The 27095-nt window shown below is 35.9% G+C and overlaps 1 protein-coding gene across 3 annotated transcripts in view; it reads left to right on the top strand.

Annotated features, from left to right (window-relative positions):
• DCC (DCC netrin 1 receptor) overlaps positions 1-27095 on the top strand; it is a 1035569-nt gene that overhangs the window by 923048 nt on the left and 85426 nt on the right. For all 3 annotated transcript variants that reach the window (XM_074339962.1, XM_074339961.1, XM_019721869.2), the window contains exons 19-21: positions 4351-4458; positions 13005-13199; positions 19264-19296. In XM_074339962.1, the coding sequence (XP_074196063.1) occupies positions 4351-4458; positions 13005-13199; positions 19264-19296 (336 nt within the window). The remainder of the gene's footprint in view (positions 1-4350; positions 4459-13004; positions 13200-19263; positions 19297-27095) is intronic.

The following is a 27095-nucleotide window of genomic DNA, read 5'->3' as shown; positions in this document are numbered from 1 at the left end:
AGCTTTCTAGAGTGTCTGATGGAATTTCAACATCCTCTTCTTCTACTTCACATGGTTACATATATTAACACTTTCTCTTAGAATTCTGCTCTGGAGGCCAATGTTCACACCTTCTTAGGAAGAATAAGACAAGCTGAATGAGTTATGTACTATGGGGAGCATAAAGGCCTACTCTTCCTTTTTTACTTAAAATGAGATGAAAAAGAGTAAATGTAAACCAGATCTTCCCTGAGTGAAAGGGAAGGAGTAGTAAGTTCCTCCTAAAGCAAGCAAATTCATTCATTTTCTCTTTCATAAACATAAAGTGCACACCAACATCTGACTTGATAAATGTACCCTTACTGATTTCCCATCAACTGCCTAACCTTGTACGGACACCAGTGGTGAGACCCATTGCTGACCAAAAGATATTAACTTTTAGAAATGTGGTTAGTAGGAAGGGTGATTGTCAAATCAGATAATGATCTAGAGAAAGGTGTAAATAGCATGTGGATGAGATCTCTGGGTGATGATGAGAAGCAAGAAGTAATTCACACATGTCTACAGGTTTTGTAACTGTGAGAAGGAAATGACTTTAGGGCTTACTTTTCTAATTCTGCAATAACATAAAGACGGTATGGGGCTGTCCTGTACGCACTTGCACTGAAATTGCTCATCATAGAGATAAGGGCGGCAGGCAAATTGTTGAAATAAAACATTTCATTCTGCCCAGGTAATGAATCTTTAATCTTACTCTAGTTAGCTTAAGTAAAATAAAAATAACTGGAAGGACACCTGAAAAAATGAGGTCTTGGAAAAGAATAGGAACTAGCAATAATCCCAGGCTTTAGAGATGAAGAAGTAACTATTGGACGGTCTGTCCCTTCAGTGATCTGACAGTATGTGTTTTTCTTCCTTGTATTAATATTCCCTTTCCCAGAAGAGAGAATCACACAGCCAAATAGAGAATGGGATGAAAGCCCTGAAGCTCACATGACACAGAGACATTTTTCCCAAAGGAAAAAGCCAAGTGCTTCTTTGAAGGAGGAACGGATGGGACAGTCCCAATAACAAATGCCCAGTGCAATTTCCATGGCTGGAAATCATCTAAATCTTGAATGTTACCTTCCATTCATGCCCTTAAAGAAAATCAAACATGGGGAAAATTGAGAACCTGACAAACCACAGGGCAGTGCTTGTCTGGTCAACTGAGACGTCAACTATGAGCTGACAATAATGTTCATTGGTAACTGTCAGGTCCTGAGATAGGGACTTGGTATCAAAAGTAAAGAGATTATAGTTTATATCTTTGAGAGAACTATAATCTAATACAGAAGAAAAATAGTCTTAAAAAACCCTGAAGTAACATGAGAAATATCACAGAATTTGGGGCAAGCTAGAATCAGAGCAGAATAGATCCAAATGTAAATTCTGTCTGGAGAATTAGGCGGAGGTTTCACAAAAGAAATAATGACTGAGCTGGGTGGATGTATCATCGGAGACCCAGTCCAGGGCCTTCCACAGGAAAAAAGCAGCATGTGCAAAAATACACAAGCAGGTATCAGAAAGATGTCTTCAACGTCCACTTATGAACGTTTCAGAGTGACTGGAGCACAGTATTCATGGCACAACAAGGGGAAGTGAGGCTGTAAAAGAAAGTCTAAGTCCCTCAGGGTCTGGTATTCATTATTTAATGTTATTTATTTGTATTTCATCCAAAGAGGATGGGTAGTTAATGAAGAATTTCTGAAAGATTACTCCAGGCAGAACCCATGAGATTGGAGAGGAGCAGACTAGAGACATTCTGCTCGATTCAGTAAAGACCATTAAAGTTGTCAGGACCACCTTGTTTCCCAATATGAGGAAATATCTTGTGGTTTATGTGATAATCCTTAATATTTGAGCTATCAAATCTAATACTAGAATCTCCCATTTACCAACATTCACATGACTTGAGGAAGATGAACAAACTTGCACAACACCTGAAATAGGTTAATTGTTAGATTGTTGTTGTGTGTTTTTTTTTTTTAATAACGTACCCTTCAATGTATTATTTTGCTAGCTAAAGTTGAAGAGTCATTTTATCTTTTTTGAATACCATCACAGATTCAGTGAAGCAATCTCATCATCATTCGACTGTTTTCTATATAAGTATCAATTTGAATCTTAACACAGTTAAGAAAAGACAGGCCATTCTGACTGCTTAAAAAGACAGATCTTTTAATTTCTACCATAACTGGAAAATTCCTTATTATTCTTGGTATAATATTCTAAGTCACTTTGTGACTATATACTACCTTTCTCTCTGTGGCTTAGAAGATACCTTGAATGAACTCTTTAGGATAGATGTGAATGTTTGCTGTCTCCTCAAGTTGGAATTCTATTGGGGAAGAGAGAAACTGGAAATAGAGTATTGATAATGCTTAGATGCTGTACTATATGAGCAACAGAAGGGCCAAAGGAAATGGTAAGAGTAAAGAGGAATTCAGAATTAGGACCAAGTTGTACCTGTCTTATAACACACAAGCATTTCTGTGCAGAGATCAGGAAAATCACCCAGAGCCTAACCATAGAACTTAGATATGTTCTGAAATTGCCTATATCAAACTAAAGGTAACTTCAAAAGTCTATTGATAAAAGACTTGGAGCACTGTGAGCTACCTAGAATGAAACCTAGTTGCATTTCAAAGCATAGCAAGCGAGACAGCAGGTGAAAAGAAGCCTAGAAGATACAGGATTGGCTTAGCCAGTTTGCTGCCATCTTTGAAGTATATAAACAAACAGAATTTAACTGAGTAAATTTTAAAGGTGTTATTGGCATTGTTTAATGATGAGTGAATCGGGCAGCATCCCATCTAACAAACAGAAAGTAGTTTTGAGGTGCTGTACAAAATGGAAGGCTTTAATAGGCAGAAGGGTAGGGAAATCGGGAAATTCCTAGCAAAGAATGGATTATTACAGGCAAAATCACCTTTCTTTGGAGAAGAGCAAGAGTCTGTCAGGCAGATTACCTCGCTAGTGCTGACCAGGTAGGTCCAGATTGACTCCTTAAAGGATGCATTCCAGGGAGGGGCTGAAGCTGCAAATAAGTCTTGGTTTGCTTATGTGGGGTTTACCACAAGTGATTCCATTCAAGCCGGTGGGTTCCTTTTAAACAATTATATTTAAAATTTTGTTGATCACAGCGTAGGGGAGGAAAAATAATTTTCCTTTACCCTTCTAGATTTTTGGCTGAGACCCCCACCCTATAATAAAAGACAGATTAACAGGAGAAAAGCAAACAGAAACTTAATAACATATAACCCTCCTGTATACATAGGCGATACCCAGGAATGGCCCAAGCCACCAACTTACATACCATCTCCTCAAAACCCAAAAGAAGATATTAGGGTGTGGGGGCTAGTTATGGGAGGTTATCAGGCAAATCACAGTAAAGAAGGGTATGGTTGTTCTGTAGATGTAAGTCTCTTTCTTCTCCACTGAAAAGAGTTTTTAGAGATTTTGTTATTCTCCTATTCCTGGTACAAAAAGGAAGGTACCCTTACAACTGGAGATTTCCCTTATAAATATAAATTTCTCCTATAAAGGGTGACTTGTCAGTTCTCAGAGTTTGGCCCATGACTGCTGTTTCTTAAAAATATTTAGCTTAAAATGATTCTTATACCAAAGAAGCATAGTTTTGTGTGACAAATTCTGCTCCCGTTCAAAATTGTAGTAAAAGTAGCTCTAAGAAATACAGGGTTTCATTCCATCTAATTTCGTGCCAGGTTGATACTAAGATCCTCATAAATTCTTACCTCCTCTATTATCAAATATTTCTTGGCCTTCTTGTTAGGAGATAGCTAGTATGTTACTTAAGCAAGATGTTTTGACCTGCGTTTAAGTTTATATATTCTTTTTATTTTGGGGGGGGGGTGCTTTAAAGGAAATATAGAATTAGGTGACATTTTCTTTTGTAAATCTTACAATCATAACAGAATTATGTCTCTTGGAGACATGTAGTCACTAATCTCAAAAAAAAAAAAAAATGTGTGCATTTCTTTGTTCATGTAATGGGTCCTACATTCATAGAGTAGTGCTCACTTGAGAATACCAGTTATACTTTTCTCCTCTAGAATCACACATAATCTCTTCTCTCTATATTTACTCCTTTGGAAGTCATTTAACTTCCATGAAAAAAACATTAAGTTCTGTATTTTTAAGTTTGTTTGCTTATCCCTTTCAAATACTTGAAACAAACTGTAAATCGTGAAATGAGCATGATCTACTGCATGATAGATTCTGAGTGTCAACATCATGATTAGAAGTCCCATAAATGCCTGTTTTCTTTCACATCCAATGACAAGGCCTTGTCTCTGTTGCATCTCACAGCCCCGACCTCTGCTCCCAAGGATTTGACAGTCATTACTCGAGAAGGGAAGCCTCGTGCTGTCATTGTGAGCTGGCAGCCTCCTTTGGAAGCCAATGGGAAAATCACTGGTAAGCTCCTTAGCTGAATTTCCAGCGTCGCTCTGCTTGGCCTGTGATCACTTACCTCGTATGTGCTGCTGCTGCCTTTTGTGTGTTAGTTTTCTGTCCCAGCATTTCAGTTGACTTCCTTAGCCTTTCTGATTGTCTCATCTTGCTCACAACTGACCGTGGAATTCTTGGCATGGTGCGTGCAAATACGCACACATACTCATTTCATTTGAGTTGCTTCCTGAAAGATGTGTATTTCAGGTATATAGACCTTTGGTTTTTCATTCTGTGGAACATTAGGACAATCTTCCAATGGATTGCCTCTGAGCACAAATGACTACAAAGAAGCCTGTTGTTTGGAAATCATGAAACACAAAAGACACCTAATGACCATGTATTTTGTATGGTGCATACAAAGAAGGAGATTTGTCTGGGGGGGGGGGGGGGCAGGTTGTTGTTTAGTTTCTCACTTAGCTTTTCACTTCTTATTTAAATCCCAAGGTTCAGAAGACACTTAATATTGACTGACAGAAATTGAACTTAATGAATATTTCACAGTGACAGATTTTATTTTACCAAATATTGCTGATAACATCAATGCTTAATTAAAGCATCCATTAGAAGCCTGTAATGTTAATTTAGTATGAAAAATATAATAGAGTCCTATCAGAGATTTTGCATTTAAATGATCACTTTATGCTTTTAATAGATGTCTTCATAGCATATAATTATGATGAAAAATATTGTATAACTAAAAGTGTGCACATTATAGTTGAATTAACTTGAACCATTGGGTTAGGCAAATGTAAAAGTCACTTCTTTTTTTCTTTATTGCATACCAGAGGTGGATAGCACTATTATAAATTAACAAAGTAATTTCAGTCATTCTGTGATACAGAGATAAGCGTGGAAATAATAGTTCAGATGACACTCTTCCTTGATGTGAGTTACTTTCTGAATTTTACAAAATGAAAAGATAATGTGGAAATTCCAAATGTGACTTAAATTTAAATTGAAGACTTGTTTTCTCTAGGAAATTGCTCTTAGTGCAATAGCTAACAGAATTTTCATTTGAGCTGATGACAAATATGGAAAAAGAAGAGGGACATAAAAATCTTTCCCAAATCTTATATGCTCAGCTGTCACTCTGCCAGGCTTTTTAAAATGGAAGGTGGCTCATTCTAATTTTCTTCTTGTTTTCCAACCTCAGTGCTGTGATCCATTTTCATTGGTTAGTCTATTTCAGTACTTTTGTAGATTTTGATTGGTTTACATGATGACTATTCTGTTATTTCATAAAGTTATTTATAAGCATATGGTAAATCAACAGATAATAAGTTTAAGAGAAAAAAAACTGAAGTTTTCTAAATCAAAACAACTTCTAATGGAAAAAATATGTATTTTTGGTAAAGGATAAAATAAGTCATATACTACCCAATTCTCCACTCTTATTTAAATAAATCTCATCAAATAGTCAATGTAAATAATAGAATGCATTTACAACTCTGAAAGGAAGCTTTATTTTGCTTTTCAAGAGAAAACAAAATGGAAGTCTGCCCAGTATTAAGAAATGTCAATTAATATAAGCAAAAAATTTAGTGTCCCAAAACCACAGTGTATGTATAAGAAACTTTGTCCACATATTTTATTTAGAGTTGTATGTTCAATACTTCCCATTACTAAAAATGTGTTCTCTAACAATGTATGGTAAAAGTACGGCAGGCAATACCTCTTACCTTTAAAAGCCTGGTTCATTTATGAAGACCAAACTGTGGTGATCAATTTGAGATATTTCAACTCAATTCAGCAGAGAGCAAACACTAAGATCCCTTAAGACACCTTCTGTTCCATACATATTTTGAGTCTTTCAAACAAATTACTTTATGAAAATAAGATGATAAAATATTCAAAATAGCAGACCATTAGACAGCAGGTCCAGATTTACTACACTTGGTATCTCACGGAAGTACAAAGGATAAAGTGAGCACTTTTCCAATGTGTCAGGACAGGTGTGTGCTTACATGGGGGGAATGTGCTTCCTTCCTACCTTTACGTTTCTTTGTTTTCCTGAATCTTTGTATGTACACAGCAGTAGAGCAAGGGAGTTAAGAATTAAGGACTCAAGCTTCCGAGGGAGAATTCTGAGCAAATGATTTAACCTTCCAGAGTCTCCCTTTCTCATCTATAAAGTAAGGATACTAAAAAAACTTCTTTTGTAGAAGTGTTATAATAAAGTGTTGAGAAAAGTCCCTGATGCCCAGTAAGTACTGAAACAAATTAGCTATTATTATTCCAATTTGAAATCCATTCTAGGAAGAGGCTTTACTGATGTGCTTTGCATAGAACCCAGATCGTCAATTTTTAACTATATGCACTTCAAAAAGATTACACACAAAAGAGGACAAAGGAGGAGACCCAGATAATTCCAGTGCCTAAATTCCTTAATCATAAACTGGCAGCTTAAGAATTTGGACAGACATTTTTCAGAAGAACATGGTTTGAAATGAGTTAAGCATTGATTATATGCTTGGAATTCCTCTAAGCACTTTACTATTATAACTGTTTATATATTCCTGTTATTCCATTTCGCAATGAAGAGACAAGGGTCTTCTCTGGGGTAATTGACTTTCCCAAAGTCAAATAACCAAGAAGTGGCAGAGCTAGGTGTTCCGTGAAAAGGCCATGTATGTAAAGTGGCCCCCAGATGCTGAAGGAGCGGAGAAACCAAAGAATGAGTCAGACAAGTCCAGATTGTTGGTTCGTGATTTTAATAAGGAGCTCACATACAGAAATGGAGTCCTGGGTGGCAGCAGCACACTCAGTTCTCCACATCTTTCACCCCTTAGACCACCCTCTTTTATCCGCCTCCCCACTCGCCCCCAAGAGATGGACCTACATGCTAGGAAGAAAGGAATGTGTGGGTGGTCAGAGGGGAAACAAGAGGCCAGATACAGGAAGGCCCTGGCATCAGCTTGAAATAAATAAATAACATCAAGGCTGCCTTGCCCCAGGGGAAGCATTAATGGAAATTTCATGATTAGCCGGAAACCTCTGTACCCATTCCAGAGTCTACCAGAGGGAAGAGTGAGGTGTCAAAGGTCAGGGCTCATTCTCTCAGAAGTTAAGCTGGGGATCAACTTCCTGATAGAGTCAACTCTGTCTGCACACTAGGATTTAAAATTCAGGTTCAATCTCTTAACCATTACACTATGTTTTGCTCCAACTTATTTGTATTCTACTGGTCTAAATCAGTGATTCTAGATTTATGGATTAATTTATCTGAGGAGGAATTGAGCATGGTATTTTCCAAGTGATTTTACTACAGCTAGAGTTGTGATACATTGATCTAAATAAATGCAGCATCCAACGTTATTTAAGACCAGCGATTAACACCGAGCGAGGGAAGAGTCAGGTCTTCAGAGATTGTTTCTTGATCATTACTATCTAATGGTGAATCGCTTTTTCTGTGTCATTTGATTCTCTAGTCCAGTTCCTCTTCCTTCAAATTCTCTTCTCTCCTTTACTTTTGCTAAATCACCTAAACACTTTTATTTCCACTTCTAGGCTATAGTTCAGTCTCGTTAGCAGACATTTCTTCCACCTGTTCCTTAAGTATTGCCTCCCAGAATGCACATCTTTTTATTCTCTTTGTTGCTTCCTCTGAAAAAGAGTCTATACGATTGCCAGGGCTTCAGTGAGCACAAATGTATGACTCTGAAATCTGTATCTCCATCCAAGGAGTACTGAATATATATGTACTACCTTATATTGCACATTTCCCTTTGCTTGTCTTATCGGTGTCTCATGCTATTCTTTAATCCATCTCTCTACCCTTCTCTCTCTCTCTCTCTCTCTCTCTCTCTCTCTCTCTCTCTCTCTCTCTCTCTCCCCCCCCCCCATAACCTGCTAAATAATGCACTGTCATGTTCTGTAATAGGTTGTAAGACCATTCAGGAGTGTGGACCGAGCTGGGCACTCACACTGAAATGCTATGTGTCTAAATATTCTTACTCCCATCATTTCAGAAGCCTCCACAGTTCACACAGTTGCATAAGTTGTAAACTTCATCATCTTGACTTCTTCCTCTTCATCTCTTTTCCATATATATAATCATGAGAGACATCCAAATGCTTGTAGTATAAGGCTCAAAATTCCATGAGAACAGGTCTCAAATTGTGTTCGATTCTTTCTCCCCAGTTACAACATTCTTAACATGTAGTAGATAATTAATAAATAGTCACTGAGTATAGTAATCATTGAATTGCTATTCAATACTGTTTGACTTGAAACCAAAGTTCCAGTTCTTCCAAATATGACACTTCCTTAAGATTTATTAATATTAAGAAAGAATAGCTGTAGCATTTACTAAGTAGTTACTATGTAGAAGATAATATAATAGAAATATCCATATGTATTAAGTTCTTAAGATGCATTATCTTACAGCCACTTATTTTCCAATGAGAAAATTGAGACATACGTAGATTAAGCAAATGGCTCAAATTCACAAAGCTAGTAAATGTTAGAGCTCTGACTTGAGGTCAGGTCTTCCTGAATCCATAGCCTGTTATTTTTGACCACAAAGAAAGAAGAAATGGGTCCTTCCTTCCTTCCTTGTATAACTGCTTATATAGATGGTTATCAGAATTAATTTTATTTTCAGCTGAAAGCTCTCCTTGGGATGAGCTCCCTTTTGGTAGGGGTCATCTTGGTCTTCCGTGTACTACCCATCTACCTGATTGGCCCATGGAAGGCAATCAATAATGAGTGGCAAGAAGTATGGAAGAGGACAGAAGAGAGGGAGAGAGGTAGAACTGAACACTTTCTGATACTTTGCGTCTAGAATTACAACTGCCTATTTGTATAAGTGGAGTCAAAATGACAGATGTATGAGGTTACATTTTATATGCACTTAGAAAAATGTTATCCCAATATGGGTGTGCCCGAGTGGGTTAACAATCCCAGGTTTTGCAACCTATGACAGGACGTAATACTTCATTATTTGCCCAGCTGTGGTGGGTAAGAGACAACAGTGAAGTAGCAAAATGTAAAAGAAAAGGATGAGAAAGACAGAAACTTGGACAGAGAGAAATGAATATATAGGTAGAGAAAGTCAGTGAGATCCCAATGAATTTGTTCCAACCTGTGTGGTTAAATGGAAATCTATTAGGTAACACTTTCATAATGGACTTAATATCCTCTAAACATACCAAACTCACATATCCAAATGAAATTGTATGCTTTCTTTAAGGCCATTTCTTTTTTTTAGTGTTGAATGATATAGTTCTATTCCCCATCTCAGTTCTCAGATTTACAAAAACAAGGTAGGTTTCCCCATCAGTAGCAGGAAATTGCTCAAATACAATTTGAACTGGTCAGAACTTGATGGTTGTCTCTTCAGCCTTACTTGACCCATAACTGTCATTTTAATTGCTTAATTCAATACATTCTACATATAAAAATAAAACGTAGTGAAAGTAAATATTTTATTCTCATTTCATAAATGAAGAAAATCATGAGAAAGTATAGCTGACCTGGGACAGGAACACAATTCTTCAAGCTTTCAGGTTTATCATACACTTAAAACACTCCATGAAAACGTGAACAATTTAATTAAATGTCGTGACTGGAAAACGTGTATATTTACTGGCTAGGGGATTTCATTCAATAAGTGAGTTTCAATACCTATATGTGAAGACTATTTTATTAGTTTTTTTGAAGAATAAAATGTAATATAAGATTTGGCTCCTGACCAAAGGAATGTTTTTATTCTTAGGACATGCACATAATAAAAGCTAAAAAAAATATTATGAATACCAGGGTCTTCTATTCAATAGATATAATTCTTTGGGGACAAGAAAGGAAACTGCTCTGGCTCAAAGAATATTAGGATATTTTATTGATATTGATCATAAAAGCTGAGTTATAAATGAATGGACATCAATGAATCAGAAACAACTGTTTTATCCAATGATACTTCACAATCCCTTTTGAATTATAGTCTTCCAATTTTAATATTAACCAGAAAGCGGAGTCTTACAACCTTTATAAGTTTTGCAGAATTCTTTATCTTGCTCTTTTGTCTTCTCCTGAGCTCTGCATCTTAAGACATTCATAGCTGCAGCATTAATATCTCAACAAATGCCAAAAAAAAAAAAAAAAAAAAAGCAGATCCGTATACCAGTGAAAGCAGGGATTCCTAACTTTGCTGAATCACAGAAATCATCTGGGGTGCAGATTACTGGGGGGTTATATTTAACCCATTGTACTGTTGATTGTTGTGTTGCAATATCACCACAAATTCAGCATCTTAAAACAACCACATTTGTTATCTCACTGTTTCTGTTGGTCAGGAATCCAAGCACAGCTCAGCAGAGTACTCTGCTTCAGGGGCTCTTACAAGGCAGCAATCAGCGTCTCAGACAAGATAGATGTCTCATCTGAGGCTTGACTGGGGAAATATTTGCCTCCCAGTTTATGTGGTTGTTGGCAGGATTCAGTTTCTTACTGGCTGTTGATCTGAGCCCATCCTGAATTACCTACCACATGGTCTTCTCCATCTGGCAGCTTATTTTATCAACGCCAACAAGGGAGAGAGACTATAGAGTCTGCTAGCAAGACCGAAGTTATAATCTTATGTAATGTAATCATGGCAGTGATAGTTCATCACATTTACTGTATTCCATTGGTTAAAAGCAAGATTTAAGTTCTGTCTACACTTAGACAGAAAAGATTACATACAGGTGTGAGTACCAGGAGGTGGGGAAAATTGGAGGCTATCAAAGTCTCTGTCTGCCACACGTATTAAATCAAAATGCCCTTTCTTGGGATCTGTTTTGCAACTTGTACCCAGCCACCAGGTAATTCTTATGATTGGGCAGATTTGGGAAACACCAAACTCGGGAAAGGGTCAAAGCAAAAGCAAAAGAGATACGAGTGTTCAGCATTGATCTGAATTTAAGAGAAATGGACTTCTGGATCTTGGAGTTTGCAGCATTGCTTAATCCTGTAGAATCACAAGGAAGAAAGATACAGTTCATTGTCTAGAACAGATCCCCCAAACCCAAGCCTAATTCTGTAAGTCACTACGGCATTAAGTGATGAATGATTAAAAGATCATGTAAATGCTCGTATACTTTATTGAAGTGGATTGCAAAGTTTACAACAAGAAATTCTCACTGTAGAGGAAAGTTTCATATGTTAGATGTAGCTTAAACTAGACCTTGATGGATGGGTAAGATTTGGATAGAGAGAGTGAGGAATAGGAGGGAGGTAGGAATAAGCATAGTAAGGAGACCTTACTGCAGTCTTCCTGGACTAAGAGTTTGTGCTGAGATGTAAGTAGTGTGTATGGTTATTTTGGGAGGGAAGTGAATCTCAGTCAGGGAATCCTATGACATAACCATTGAAAGACCTATATGTGAAGGTCCCCAGTCCAGCTAGGACAAGCAGGATACTAAAGGAAAGAAATAATGAATCAAAGAAAGAACACAGTTTTTAAAAAATCTAATTCACAAAGGATGTATTCAATGCATAAGAATAGAACTAGGGATATTTGTGGCCTAATACAGATATAATCGCAGAATTTTGACAAAGATGGTGGCTGGCACTATATTCACATACAAAGACACCTACGATGATCTTTTTTACACTTTCATCTGATAGTATAATATAAAATTATAAATTAATGCTTTTAAATGAAAACTAGCTTACATATCAGCAAAATATAATGTTACAGTATGAATATTTTGCAAGGGTACCTCAATTTATGTTGGTGCATATTAGACTATCACCACTGAGTACCCTACTAACATTCAAGTAACGCATCCCTTAACATAAAGGATAAATGATGCAATCAAATGGTAGATTATCAATATTTGAGTTATTCATGGAATAACTTAGAGTTATCCAGAAATACCTTGTCTTTTTAAAATTTTCCTAGGTGGGGTGGATTAAGCAAAATAGTGTTGGATTTTGAGTACGGCAATAGAGGATATTATCCTAGCTTCTTTGCCACCTAGCTTGGCTCACCCTCATCTTCTTCATCATCTGTGAAAGGAGAGCAACCGTGTCCCTGCAAACCTCACAGAGATATTACAATAATCATATATGATCATTTATTTTCATAAAACTATACATGCACGGCCTTTTATACTTTTCAGTGTATTATTTATGTATAAGCCATTACTTATTTTCATTATTGGAATACAGTGAAAATTATACAGACTTGTTATCTATGTTTTACATTTTTTTCATGCTTGTGTATTAGAATAAACCAATAATCAGAATATATAGGCAGCAGAAACTTTGCATTTTTACGTATGACAGATATTTTTTTTTATTTCTAATGGCTCATTCCATTTTCAGATTCTGTACACTGAAGCAATTATTTATTTAATCCTTGCAATATGAAAAAAATCATTATTTGCTGAACCAAATACTATAGTTTATAGATTGTGGACTAATAATAATCATTGCAAATTATATTTGGGAAACACAGATGTTTGGAAGCAGACATATAGCATGCAGTCAGTACACTAAGCAAAGTTTGCCTTCATCTATTTATGCAGCTTATATCTTGTTTTATACCTTGGACAAGAACATACCAATTGATGACTGGATTATGGAAACAATCAGTGGTGATCGGCTTACTCATCAAATCATGGATCTCAACCTTGACACTATGTATTACTTTCGAATTCAAGCACGAAATGTGAAAGGAGTGGGGCCCCTCTCTGATCCCATCCTCTTCAGGACTCTGAAAGGTTTGAATCATTCTATTATTGCCTTTCTTTTCCTGTGGGATTGTTATAAAATAGTTTTGGATTCTGTGTTAGGAATTGCCCTATACCATTTTTGTTGGCAGCATGACTACGGTGAACATTCAAAATAAATTAAAATGCAAATTAAAACCACAATGAAATATCACATTACACTTGTTAGAATGCCCATCCATCATCAAAATGACAAGAGATAGCAAATGCTGGTATGGATGTGAAGAAAAGGGAACCCTGTGCACTGTTGGTGAGGTTGTAAATTGGTGCAGCCACCATGGAAAACAGTATGGGGGTTCCTCAAAAATTAAAAATTGAACTACTATATGATCCAGCAATTCTACTTCTGGGAATATATCCAAAGGAAATGAAAACACTAACTGGATATGATATCTGTACCCCCATGTTGGTAGCTATTATTTAAAATAGCCAAGACATGCAAACGACTTAAGTGTTCCTCAGTGGATGAATGGTTAAAGAAGTTGTCCTATATATACACAATAGAATATGATTCAGCCATTAAAAAAAAGGGAATTCCTACCATTTACAACAAAATGGATGGTTATTGAAGGCATTGTGCTAAGTGAAATAAGTCAGAGAAAGAAAGACAAATCCTGTAGTATTTTACTTATGTGTGGAATCTGAAAACAAACAAGCAAGCAAACAAAAACACACCAAACACATAGAAAAAGAGATCAGAGTTGTGATTATGAGAGGCAGGGTTGGGGAGGGGGGAATTGGAGGAAGGTGGTCAAAAGGTACAAACTTCCAGTCATAATATAAATAAATTCTAGGGATGTAATGTACAACATAATGACTGCAATTAACACTGCTCTATAATATATAGGAATTTTGTTAAGGGAGTAGATCCTAAGAGTTCTCATCACAAAAAGTTTTTTCGTTTCTTTTTATTGTAACTATATGAGATGATTTATGTTAACTAAACCTATTGTGGTAATCATTTCACTATATATGTAAATCAAACTCTCATGCCATACAACTTAAATATATACAGTGATACATAGAACAATTATTGCTCAATAAAACTAGAAAAAAATTATTAATGAAAATGTACCATTTTGTCCTGAAAGCCAGCATGTCAAAGAAAGATCTATTGTGTTATTACATGTTCTGCCATCAGCACAATGCAGACTTTTTAACTTGACTTTTTTTCATTTATAATCCTTTTGGAATTTTATATTGATTTTATGAATATGGGTTCTATTCAAAATATAATGAAAACCTTTAGACATTTTATGTAAGGGAACAAAATTAAAAAGCTTGAAATATGTGCGTGGTATACTCTTGCCAACTTTAAATATTTTCTTTCAGTAACTATTGTCCTTACATATTGAAGAAAATTTTGGTATGGCAAGACAGAAAATCTCAAACAAAATGATTCTGTTTATTTTAAGGATTCAGGATAGCAACTGCAAAAACAAATCTTGCAGAACGATTAGAAGAAAACTCCACATGCTTGCAAGAATAAAAATCAGTACTCACTTTAAGGGTAGTTTTCTGCTCATAGAGAAAAATACTGAGGCCCAGTAATAGTAACCACATCAAAATGATCTTTATATAAGTCGTTTCCATTTTAAAGCACAATATTATTTTTCTGGAGGACAAATGGTTATAATAGCCTCTATTATTTAGCAATTGAAAATAATTCAGATGTTTCATAGCTGATAATTTAAAGATATGTATTTGAGGAGTGATGTGTGTTGTTCTAAAGAAGGATATTTGGCTCTTAAATCTGTGATCACATTATGCCTGCATATTTGACTAAAAATTGGATAATACATGATGACAGAGAACTTAAAAATTAGAAGCATATGGCTGACATTTTCACCAAGTTGTTTGACATACTAAAGAGTCTTAGAATAACTATATAGTCTATTTCTCAATTCTCCTAGAAAACATACTCTAATAAATAGTGGATTTTTGAATTCTGGTAAACCAGCTATTCAAGAGCTGGAATTGGTAACAGCTAATCTGAAAATCTGCCACGAACACACAAACAAGCATTCAGCCTCCTCCTGCGTGCCAGTTCAAAGTAAGAGTTGGGAGGGAGACAGGAGGAAATGAGCTCATCTTTGTCTATCCGGGTTTTCAGGGCTTCGTGTCTAAATCAGGTTGCTCTCCAAATGAGCAATTGAAAGGAAACTGGTTATTCATTTTGTGGGAGCAGGAAATGTAACTAGATAATGTTTCACAAATGCTTCATCTTTATCTACAGGCGAGCGCCAAATTAATTTTATGCTCATAGTGCGTGCCAACTAGAGATCGCAGGGAGGGTTTAAGATGACTTGAGGCATCCAAATGTATTAAGCAGCAGAATGATGATTTGTCACAGGATTTACATGCTCACACCGATAATCATCCTGTAGGTTATTTAATGAACGCCGTATCTCTTTTGGTACTATTACCCTAAGTGCCCTAAACGCACCTATGAAATGATGTTCAGAACTGAGAACAAACTCAAGTATTTGTTATATATCATAATAGTCCACAGGAGTTATTTCTAATATCCTTATTTGAATGTTTAATATTGTCTACCCTAAGTATATCATGCTCCATGAGTAACCAGTTAGATTTTTTAAACAAATCTTGCTTAAAAAGCAAACTAAGTTTCAGATGTCTTAAGTGCACTTTAAGTTTTCAGAAATATTGATATTACCCATCTCTATCAATAATGGATATTGTACACACATACATCTTACATGTCACTTACAATGACAAATGTTCTAAGGTAAATAAATTACTCATCATAAGAGATTGGAAGCCACAAATGAACCAAATCTAAAGACATAAAATCACCATGCTATTGCTCTTTGATTTAAGATTTTTATTTTCCAAAGCTGCTTCAAAACATAAGGCCACTGTTGATCAGAGTGTAACTGTGTTTGACAGAGAGAAAAGTTTACCTGTTGTCCTGAAGCAGAGGAAACTCTCAGTAGTCTACTGGGTAACAGGCAACTGCTTTATTGTAATTACGTCCCAGGCAGGTGTCCACAAGCTTCATTGTTTTGTATTCAATCTTTGCAAAGATAGAAGCATTTTCTACTAGAGACTACAGTTTTGTGTTTTCCAGTTTTAGCTACCAGCCAGAAAGATACAGAAAACTCAATCAGTAATCACTGGTTAATTAAAAGGACATTTATAATAAAAAAGGGATTAAGTTCCCATACACTTATGTACATGAATATATGTGGTGTATCTGACTCTTTCCTTGGCATATTAATTAAAAGACTCTTGAATTGATCCTCTGACCTCATAGGGCTCTGCAAATGCCCACCTCCCTTGCCCAAATCCTCCTCATTACACAGTGCAATACCCACACACTGTCAAATGCTTGGAAGATGTGTCAGTCATGTTTATCTCTTCCTATCACACAGTTGCTCCAACCAGTAAAGTAAGCTTTTCCATGTTGGCCTGTCAAGTAATAGGGAGGAAGGGTGCTTCTGATGAAGTAGACCAAAGAGGATTTCTGTGGAGGGATGCAGTCACCTCCTGTGCACAAAGAAGCAGTCTTCAACAATGAAAGAGCAGTAGAGTATGGTGTATTCTCTGGGCATGGGCATCTTTCATCATCATTCTGAAATGTGCCTCTCTCTTGTCTAAGGATATGGAACTGAAAGCTCTGTACCAGAACACAAAAAAGTTTTACTCTTCAAATTATTTTGTGACAAAAATGCATGATTTTCTTGACAACTGATAGGGGTCATTAAAATGACACAAATTATAATATGTTCAAGCCATTATTTGTCTTTTTAAAAAGTAACTATTGGAACATATTCGGTTCCTATTGGGAAACACTCTTTAGTGGATAATCTTTCTTGAGACATTCACTATTTCTCAAGTTATATTCAGTCCAGATTTGCTAAGAATAAAACAAATCCAAAAGATAGAATGAAGATGAGATTGTCCATCATAACATATATTTATTTGTCACTTGCTAAAATATTTGTTAGACTGCAGATAATGTGTGTATATAATTTAAGATAAAGGGAGAGATAAAGAATGTAAATGAGATGAGATTGTTTATTTTTCCTTTCTTTCTTTTTTTTTTTTTTTTTTAAATTATATCATTCCAAACAGTTTTCCCCTACATATGAGATGTTGATTTTAGTAGTTTGTCTATTGTGTCCTATTCTGGCTACCAAACTTTTACCCTTCCTGCATGGTGTGGTCCTTCCCCATTGCTACTGGAGAACTGGCATTAGCACTTCCTACAACGTAGCATCCTTCCTTCAAAGCTATATTAGAATCCTATCCCTGTCTATAAAGTACAGATAATTCAGTTACCTCTCAACAGCGCCTGTCCTCAGCGACCCCTAATACTATAATAAAATGTATTTTGAGAAGCCATTAGTCTTCAATGCTAAGAGAGAAAATCAAGACAAAATTAAATTATTATGATTAGATTAGGACAGATTCGATTCAATAAGCTGGTGAATTTTAAAATGTTTGTTAAATCTTGAAGTGATACAGACATTTATACAATTTATATAAAGCTTGTAGAATCCTAATGTAATCAGCACTCTTATGTATACCATTTTCCAATGAGTCTTTCAGAACTCAAAGTCTGTTTCTTATTGAGATACCATTCCCAGTTTACTTTTTTCATAGAATATGTCTACATATTATTTTTAAATTTTTTAAAAAATTATAAGTGATCTCTAGTTTAGAAATCTGTCCATCTGTAATGTAACATTAATAAACGCTGTTCATTTTAAAGGGGCTTTTGTTAACAGCATTATTATTTAAATATTTTGATTCTATGTATTCTTTTGGACAATAATTTGTGTTCCTTAATTTAGAAAAGGAAGGACCACTACCTGCAAGACTTTAAGTTATTTTTCAAAGAATGATGATGGATTTGCTAGGAGACTGCCACACATAAAGAGGGAACTGACTAAGTTATAGGTTGCTGCTCATGCAAATGCTATGATATTTTTCTATGTGAATTTAACTGAGGCATATAAAAGAAGCAAACCAGCAAGAGCAGGAGTCTATGTGTGAAGTTTAACTGCAATTGAGTTAAATATGCCCAGAAGACTCAAACTCAAAGAAAATCAAGTATGGATGAAATAATTCTAATTGATGGAGGCTTACAAAGATACACACTGGTCAAAATGACGTATCACAATTTCTAGAAAAGCAAGATGCTAGAGATTTACCTCCCATATAGTTGCATTTGGTTAATGACAAATAAGCCATCTTTTAAAAAATTTAGATATTTTTTTAAAAAGTTAAAACAAAAACAAACACATAGATACTGACAACAGACTGGTGGTTACTAGAGAAGATGGAAAGTGGGGGGAGGGGGCAAAATGGATAAAGAGGATCAAATATATGGTGACAGATGGAAATTAGACTTTTTGGTGGTGAGCATGCTATAGTGTATACAGATATAGAATTATAATGTTGTACACCTGAAACTTATATAATGTTATTATTCAATGTTACATCAAAAACATTTTAAATTTTTTTAAAAGAAACCAACGAGGAAAAAGTCATTTTCCAGAATATTACTCATAACTCAATTGAAGTTGTGAACAACTCGAGACTTTTCTTCACAAGGTCTAAAAATGTATCAAACCATTTAGATTAAACCATATTCATGATATTTTATTATTTTACCATATTCATGTGAGAATTGGTTAATTTCTCTTAAAAACAAATGAATACAAGAAAATTGCTTTCTTACTTAAAATATGTGGGTAAAAATTCCGTGGTCATTGCGTACATTTTTTTACTATCAATTATATTTTTAATTAAACTTGTGTGATGATTATTCTGAGTTTATGTTTAGAGGAATGTGATGAATAACGTTTTTAAGAACACATTTAACCAGCAAAAACATTATTTTCATTTTTCCCTCTAGTGATTTAATAGAAATAATTACATTAACGTTGATTCATTATCAATTTTATTTCAATAGGGCATTGGCTTTCTTGTGAGAATTTGCCAACAAAAACTGTTGATTTGAAATGTCACCTTTCTTGCTGGGAACTGTCAAAGTCTAATAATAATATTTCTTTTCCCTCCACAGTGGAACACCCTGACAAAATGGCTAATGACCAAGGTATGGTGGCTCAATCTGTCATTTTTGTTTCCCTCCTTGAATCAATCTTGTCTGTTGGAAATGTCAGTCATTATTTTATATTCCGCTTTTCACCTGGTCCATACACCTGATGAAGCAGACACTGGCGTGATAATTAATCTTGTTAATGAAGTTCTGCTTGGCTGAGGTCGAGTTTCTGATAGGGAAGATGTAAATTTTCTGGAGAGGAAATTGTTTTGTCTCTATTCTGAAGGACCAATTAAAATGTCAAGCTTCTTTGTATGAAATAAATTTTTCGTCTCTGTCTGAACTTCTGAATAATTCACGTTAAGTATAATTAAGCTCAGCATAATTTTCAAGCTGCTCTTCTACCCTTTCCTGAGCTGTGGATTAAAGTTCGGGGACTCTACAGAGAAACACAGTAAATCATGTGTGCTTTTCCTCTACAATGAGTTTTTAATAAATAAAAACAAAGCTAGGTCAACTTTTTAGGGTGTTACTATTGTTTAGTTCATGAAATCAGATACTGGTTGAGTTGGTGTATTTTATCCTCTTTCCAATCATTTGCTTAAAGCTGCTTTGTGTAAAGAACCAGGGATGGTTTTAAACAAAGAAAAATGAACATAAATACGAGTTATCCATTAACTCACAGGTAGATATGAATTTGCTATGACCATGATTCATACAGTGATAAATTAGGATTCTGTTATTTTCACACTAAGAATTAGTAGAATGCTAGAGGAGAAAAAGAATAGTTTATGAGTTTTATTTTTTCAGGATGTTATATTCTTAAAAGAAGGGGGAGTTTGGAAATACTCATAACTGGTTATAGTCAGTGTTGGTATTTGTTGGTGCAGGGTCTGCAGCTTGTATATTTTGTCTTCTGCTGTGGATATCTACTGGCAGCAGAACTTACTTGCAAGTACCGTGTCTTATAAGGCCCTACATTGTAGATTGGGGGAAACATTCTTTAACAAGAGTACTTTTTAACTTTTGACAAATATTAAGCATCTGGTTCTTAAGTCTCACTAACAACAGAAGGTTCCCTACATGCGTGGTATTTTATTTAATGATCCTGTGTTCAGGTTTATATCTGGATCCCTATACCGTGTCTCTGTATCAGAGAACATTACTAGTGTTTCACACAGGCAGTAACAGAAATGATGCCCGGCACAGAAACGTCTACCCAGAGTTCACATTTCCATTAATCGCCTAGCTGCCCCTCCTTGCATCTACTTAAAAAATTTTTGTAAGATCAATATCTACTAAATAGTAATCTTTGTAAAACTATTAATAATGAGTAATTAGCAGTTAGCATATTTACTTAGGGAAATTAAATGTTAGTACTGGCCAAATCCAAAGCTAGAGTAATTAATTAACAGAAGTAGCTTTAGTATTTCAGTTATAAAATAAAACCACCTCTCATAGCTTTCTTAACTTAAATGAATTTGGAACTTCGACAGGCATATGACTTCTAATTTTTGAAATTATATTTACAAAAGTTACAGAGAGAGTCAAAGAGAGAAAAGAAACACACAAAAAAGTTTTGAAGTAACTGAATCAGGTGAAATGTTACATCATTAGCCATTTGGATTACAACATACTCCGAGCTTTCTAATAAATGGATTTCCAGTTGTCTCTGGATTCCTTTTGGTTGTTTTTTGCTGTTTTTTATTTTCAATTGACTTTTTAAAAATATTATTTTAAGCTACGAAAATATATTTTGTAAATTGATTCTTTTATAAAAGAAAAGAGAATAAATTATTCCCCAGTTACTCTGATGACACACTCTCCATGGATTGTACTCAGATTTTCACATCAACAGTAAAATCAGAGCAATTAACAGGAACAAAAGTAATTCCCCAAAGTTATTGCCAGTGGTTGAGTCTGTTAATATAGTTGGACAATTGTTCTTTTTCTTCATCTAATATTACTTAGAAAAATCCTGTCACATAATATATTACTTGGCCCCTTATTCAATCACAGCTGGTATACAGTTGGTCAAAATGATAGGTTCTAAATTTTACATCAAACCTAAATCACTTGTAAAATTAAGGGGGACTGATAATATCTAATTTAGTGGTTATAAGTAATATCTTTACATTCTTACAAAGAAAGCATATAAAATTTTCTGACCATCCAAAACTATTTATAAATGGAATCAGCCTTCTTAGTTGATAGCCAAGTGCATGAAAAATAACCCAAAGTAAAGATCTCTCTAAGATTGATGGAAATAGTAGGAAAAAGCAGTTCCGGAAGTTTCTATTTTTAGCATATATCATATCAGTTAAATATGCTTTACTATACTTACTGTTAGGTCAATTTACCCCTTCTCATGGCAAAATGACCCCACCGTTACATTTACGACAGATGCTAAACTTCTGTTAAGAGAAATTCCCTCTGAGAAAAATTTAGCACCCTGGGTCAAAGTTAACCTTGCAAGGATGGATCCTAAGTAGTCTTCATCTAATACGAGAGAAAATGAGAAAAATTTGATTTTTTAAAAAATATATCTTTGTAGGGTCTTGTCACAATTTCTTTTTCTTGGACTCTGTTATCTGCCCTGAAGACCATAAATGTAAAAACAAAGTCAGTTATATAATAATTGAATCAGTTGTGATTTGGGGAAAATATTTTCTTCTGAATTGTAATAGCAATAGGAGTAGTATGAAAATAGTAGACAATTTGCATAGAACTCTTTTATCCTTTATGTAATTGTAAATGGATTATATCTCGCATTTGCTTAACCCTCTAATCTCAATCTACTCTATAATTCTTCTCTTTTTGCTTCCCCTTATCTCTTGTTCCACTTACTAATTATTTCTCTAGTCTCTTCCAGGCACAAGTGGCCAATTAGGTTGAAAGTAATCATTATATTTTAGAGATTAAGTTTAATTTTGGGGACGATCAGGTAGGCAAGGGATATTGTGAGCTATGTGAAGTGGATGCAAAAGGAATAGAAATGCCCTGCTTTCATTTTATTTTCTTCTTTCTCTTCCATATTTTGGTAAAATCCCTGTCACTTTGTTTGTGTCTGTGTGGGCGTGTATAACAGTAAAATGAGCCTTATGAACCTCTCATCGCCACTCCATACTCTAAAAGCATAAAATGTATTGACTCATTTAATCCTCCTAACAATACTGTGGAAGAGATAGTACTGTTTTTTTTTCCATTTAGTGAAGGAGAAGCTGCAGCTCAGAGAGTTTAAGTGACTTGCCTGTAAACACACAGCTAGGAAGTAGCAAGGCCATGATTCAAAGTAGGACAACCATGTTCCAAAACTCCTGTTTAACCACCAAATGTATTCATCCCATATATGTTATATATACACATGCACAACCCCCCACACACACATACACATACATCTCTTTTGACATATATCTATCAAGTTTCTGTATCTAAAGTTTGTATATGGATATTGTCCCAGTATCGGCCTTCCTTTCCCCAACTCTGTGAATAGTTTTCTTAAAAAAAGAAGAAGGGAAAGAGCTTTCAATCTGGGGCGCCTTAGAGGAAAGTCACAGCATTGATTGTATATGATCCTAACAGTTCTTTATCTCAGGAAACACAGGATGGTTCTAATTCTACTGTCTTAGTCAGCTCAGGATACTAATACAAAATGCCAAAGGCTAGGTGGATGAAACAGTAGAAATTGGTTTACTCACAGCTCTGAGGCTAGAAGTCTTACAGCAAGACCTGGCAGGGTTGGTCTCCAGTGAGAGCTTCTTCCTGGACTGCAGACATCTGCCTTCTTGGTGTGTCCTCATGGAGAAGAGAGACAAGCTGAGCTCTCTCATGTCTCTTCCTTATAAGGGCATTAATCTATTGGATCAAAGCCCTACCCTTATGACCTCATTTAACCTTAATTACTTCCATAAAGGCCCATATCTCGAAAGACAGTCACGTTGGGTGTTAGGAATCAACATATGAATTTGGTGGGGTGTATGTGGTAGGGAAGAGACAATTCAGTTCATAGTGTCTACCTTCAAAAAGAAAGTAGCTCTTTCTTTCACTGATTATCTCCCTAGGTGTTCAGATGAGGAAGCGGAAGGTGTTGTTTTGCCCAAGATTACAAAAATATAGTTGTGGACCGAGTTACAACCTAAATATATTTCCCTCTGATTCTAAGACTATATAGTCTTTCCACTGTAGACTGCTGTTATACTTATTAAAAATTTGGGTCTTTGTTTTTCTACAATCAGCTTAAACTTTTTAGAGCTTCTCACAGATGGATTTATAAAATCCACTTGTTTGGGGTTGCAATGAAGATAACCATAATACTAAAGCATGGCCAATTCTCAAAAGTGATCATTACATCGAACTTTACATTTTAAACCATTGTTTTAGTGTCCTTATGTTCTGCATAACCCCCAAATACTGTTCTCCACTTTAAGAGGTCTAGGAGTAAAAGTTGGTTAGCATGAGCACAAATGTTGACAAGTTCATGTGTGTTTCCATGCATGACCACCGTGGCATTAGAGTAGGTGCTATAACTGTGACACTGTACCTTAAAGAGGGCAGGGATCTTCATGACATGATCTATAAGAGCGCTGAGGTGAATAAGGAAGAAAATGTTTGCTTCCAGCACTCTCAACTGTCTTCAATTCTCCATATTCTGCAGAGCAGTGATCTAAAACAGGAGGCCTGGAAAGAGACCTAAATGCATAGGCCAGTTTATTGATCCAGATGAAGGCAGCCTGCTGAGAACTGCTCTCCCACTGGGGAGGGATTATTACGCTCCTCTGAATCATGGTAATGGCTGCTACTGTCTGGCTTTCCCATCAGAGGTCACTCAGTGTGTGCTGGAGAGCAGTAGAAAGGAATCAGCTGCCTCCAATTCTAGTTCCATCCTGCCACTGTGACCTCTTGTGTGACTTTAGGCATATGACTGAACTTTTCTCAGCATCCTCACCTGTAAAATGCTGACTTTATCCCAAATGATCTTTTGGTTTCTTTGAAGATTTAAGATTATCAAGATTTACAATTGGTGTACTTTCCATCCAGAGAATACTGTCAATAATATAATAACTATGTATTGTGCCAGGTGGGTACTAGATTAATTGAGGGGATCACTGCATAAATTATATAAGCATCTAACCACTATGCTGTACTCCTGAAATTAATGAATAATAATACTGAATGTTAACTGTAACCGAAACAAAAATGTCTAAGAAAGATTTACGATAGGTATTAGAATAAAAATCCTGGGCATAGCATATTCACATAGTGTGGTGTACCCACCATATGTCACTCTTCTGTGCCCTGCACATGTTCTGTCATATTTACAGATGGAGAAAAATGAAAACTCCGAGAGGTTAAAATCTGCCCAAACTCTCACAGCATGTAAGTGTGTAGGCCAACACCCAGGGTAATGAACTTGAGAATCGATGCTCAGAACTGTATAATTTCTGGAAAGGCAGTGAGTTACTTAGCTCCTACTTGGTTATTAAGAAAGTGAAACCTAAATAGCCTCACCATAATTCACCTCGTTTAAAGGTCTTGTCTTTCCTCAATAGGGGATTCAGACAAAGTACTTAGAACTACACCTGCCATTTTACACCTCAGCGGTTTTAATCTCATGAATAAACAGAATGTTAATTGTTTCCATTTTCAGGGAAATGAGGGTTTTCAAGGCAGTCTAGTCAACCTTGGAATTGAGTTAATGTAATCCAAATTTTGCAGGGTTTGGATTACAGCAGCCAGACTGCTGTTTGAAAAATTGAAACCTTTAGCCCCTTTTGATGGGAACTGTTTAATTGAAAATTAAAACCTCTTTTACACTATTATTGTGTGTAGTTTCAACTCACTTTATTATTCAAGTGCTTACTCCACCCCTTTGAAAGAGCTATTCTCACCTGTGCTTTTCTCCAGTCTGAAATTTTGCAATTTTAGAAATTATGACTGTGGTGGAAAAAAAAGTAGAGGCAAAAAAATTTAGTAATATGCTTTTCATAAAGTATTTGAGGTGTTTATTGTGTTCCCAGCAAGCGGTCAGGTAGCTGCTTAAGATAACTTCTCAGGAGGTTTTACGTTTTAATAGGTAACTTTGAATGGAAAAAAAAAAAGCATACTCAGTACTTATAATAATTGATGTGACTCATGGTATAATTTTAACTTTCTCAGACCTGAAAGATAGACATTTTTGTTAAGGAGCCCTCAAAAAGATTTCTGAAGCAAGTTCCTGTAAGAGGCACTGTGTTTGCCAAATGTCCTTCTTTACTGTACACATTAGCCAAATACCATGTTTCTAGCTTTATTCTCTGCCCACTTCTATCAGTCCTGAACTATACTGCCTCAATTTTCCTTTTGAAACACAGATGGTTCAGTCTTCCCTACCCGATGAAGCCAGTTCTTTGACACCAAAACCCTGGCCATAGGACCCCAACTTCCCTCTTACGGCCTCATGACCAGTATATCCCTCCACAAACACCACAGTCCATTAGCAAAAATCCACACATCATTCTGGGAAAAGTTCATTTTCACAACTCTGTGCTCTGACTCGTGCCATTCCCTCGGCCTTAGCAATACTTTCTCTTCCAGGTTAAAGTCTTACCTTCCTAATTCTGCTTTATTTTCAAGAAGGCTTTCTTCCCTTTCCAGCCTTTTATTCTTCTATATGTCCCTAAGATACAACGTATTTATTGCTGTATTGTCTGTTTCTTATAGTTTGCTATTTGTATTTGCAAACTCTTGGTCACGCTGTAGATTCCTTGGTGGCAGAGGACTGGTCTCGTTCACATTGTCATTCCCTTCCTACCTGCAACTCCAGTTTCTAATTGTGAATGTATCAGATAAGTGTTGCCTGATAAGTGTTTGTTGAATTGAATTATGATACACACCTCTGGGGTAACAGTCACAGTGTAATCTGAAAAGATAAACTTTACCATCTAATTCAAAGTATAGATGGAAGAACCCAAAAGTAATAGCACTTATGGCTGTGGGTACTGTATATGTTACTGATCTTGGGGAAGATGAAAAAGATGTGAAAATATTTTTCCAATAGGGAAAAAGTATCTTCAGTATTCATCTATTAAATTAAAGCTACATCGAAAAACAACAAGTTCTCTGTGATTCAGGAAATGGTGGTCACGTTTGTAGATGATTGTGACCTCCAGTGCCCTTTTTTTGACCGCCGCCCTTCCTGTCCTTTCTTGTTAGCAGAAAATGCATAGAATTGCATTTCACAGCTGCTTATAATTCTGAGTGAGGCAAGGACAAAAATCAAAACCAGTGGGAGCTGTGGAAATTTCAAATGTGCGTTGGGAAAAGAATTGGACTCACTTTTAACAACTTGCTGATAGCTATGTACCTAGCCCTGTGCTGGAGGTGAGAAAGCATAGAAAAGAAGTGCACTTCCCTGGGTCCATTTTAAAGAAGCATGCAATATAGGTTGGAGGAGTATACAAACACTCCCAGCCCATGAAAAATATGAAATGCTAAATCAGGTGGTGCCATCTAATATGTATTTTACAGGGTTTCAGACAGGAAATTATTGTGGAACATTGGTAGAAAAGACTTCTTAAAACCCACTGCTGGACTTTAAATATGTGAGTAGAACTTGAATCAATACAAACGACTGCAGGGGACAGATGACTTGAACCTTTATTTAGAGAAATCCTAGAATGGGAAAATCAAGATGGGGGGGTGGGGGGGAAGTGCAGAATGCATTTAGGGGACATTTTGGACCCCAGTGTGCAGAGTAGTGCACTATGGTAAAGAGATAAATTGGTCAAGGGACTTTTGCTACTTCTCTCTGCTCTAACACAGATGTTCTTAGGCTTTTCTACTTTTCAACACAGCAAGTATCTACTGTCTGCACT

Source organism: Rhinolophus sinicus, linkage group LG09 (genome assembly GCF_036562045.2).
Source record: "Rhinolophus sinicus isolate RSC01 linkage group LG09, ASM3656204v1, whole genome shotgun sequence".
Classification (NCBI taxonomy): domain Eukaryota; kingdom Metazoa; phylum Chordata; class Mammalia; order Chiroptera; family Rhinolophidae; genus Rhinolophus; species Rhinolophus sinicus.
This window is presented reverse-complemented; position numbering and strand designations above follow the sequence as displayed.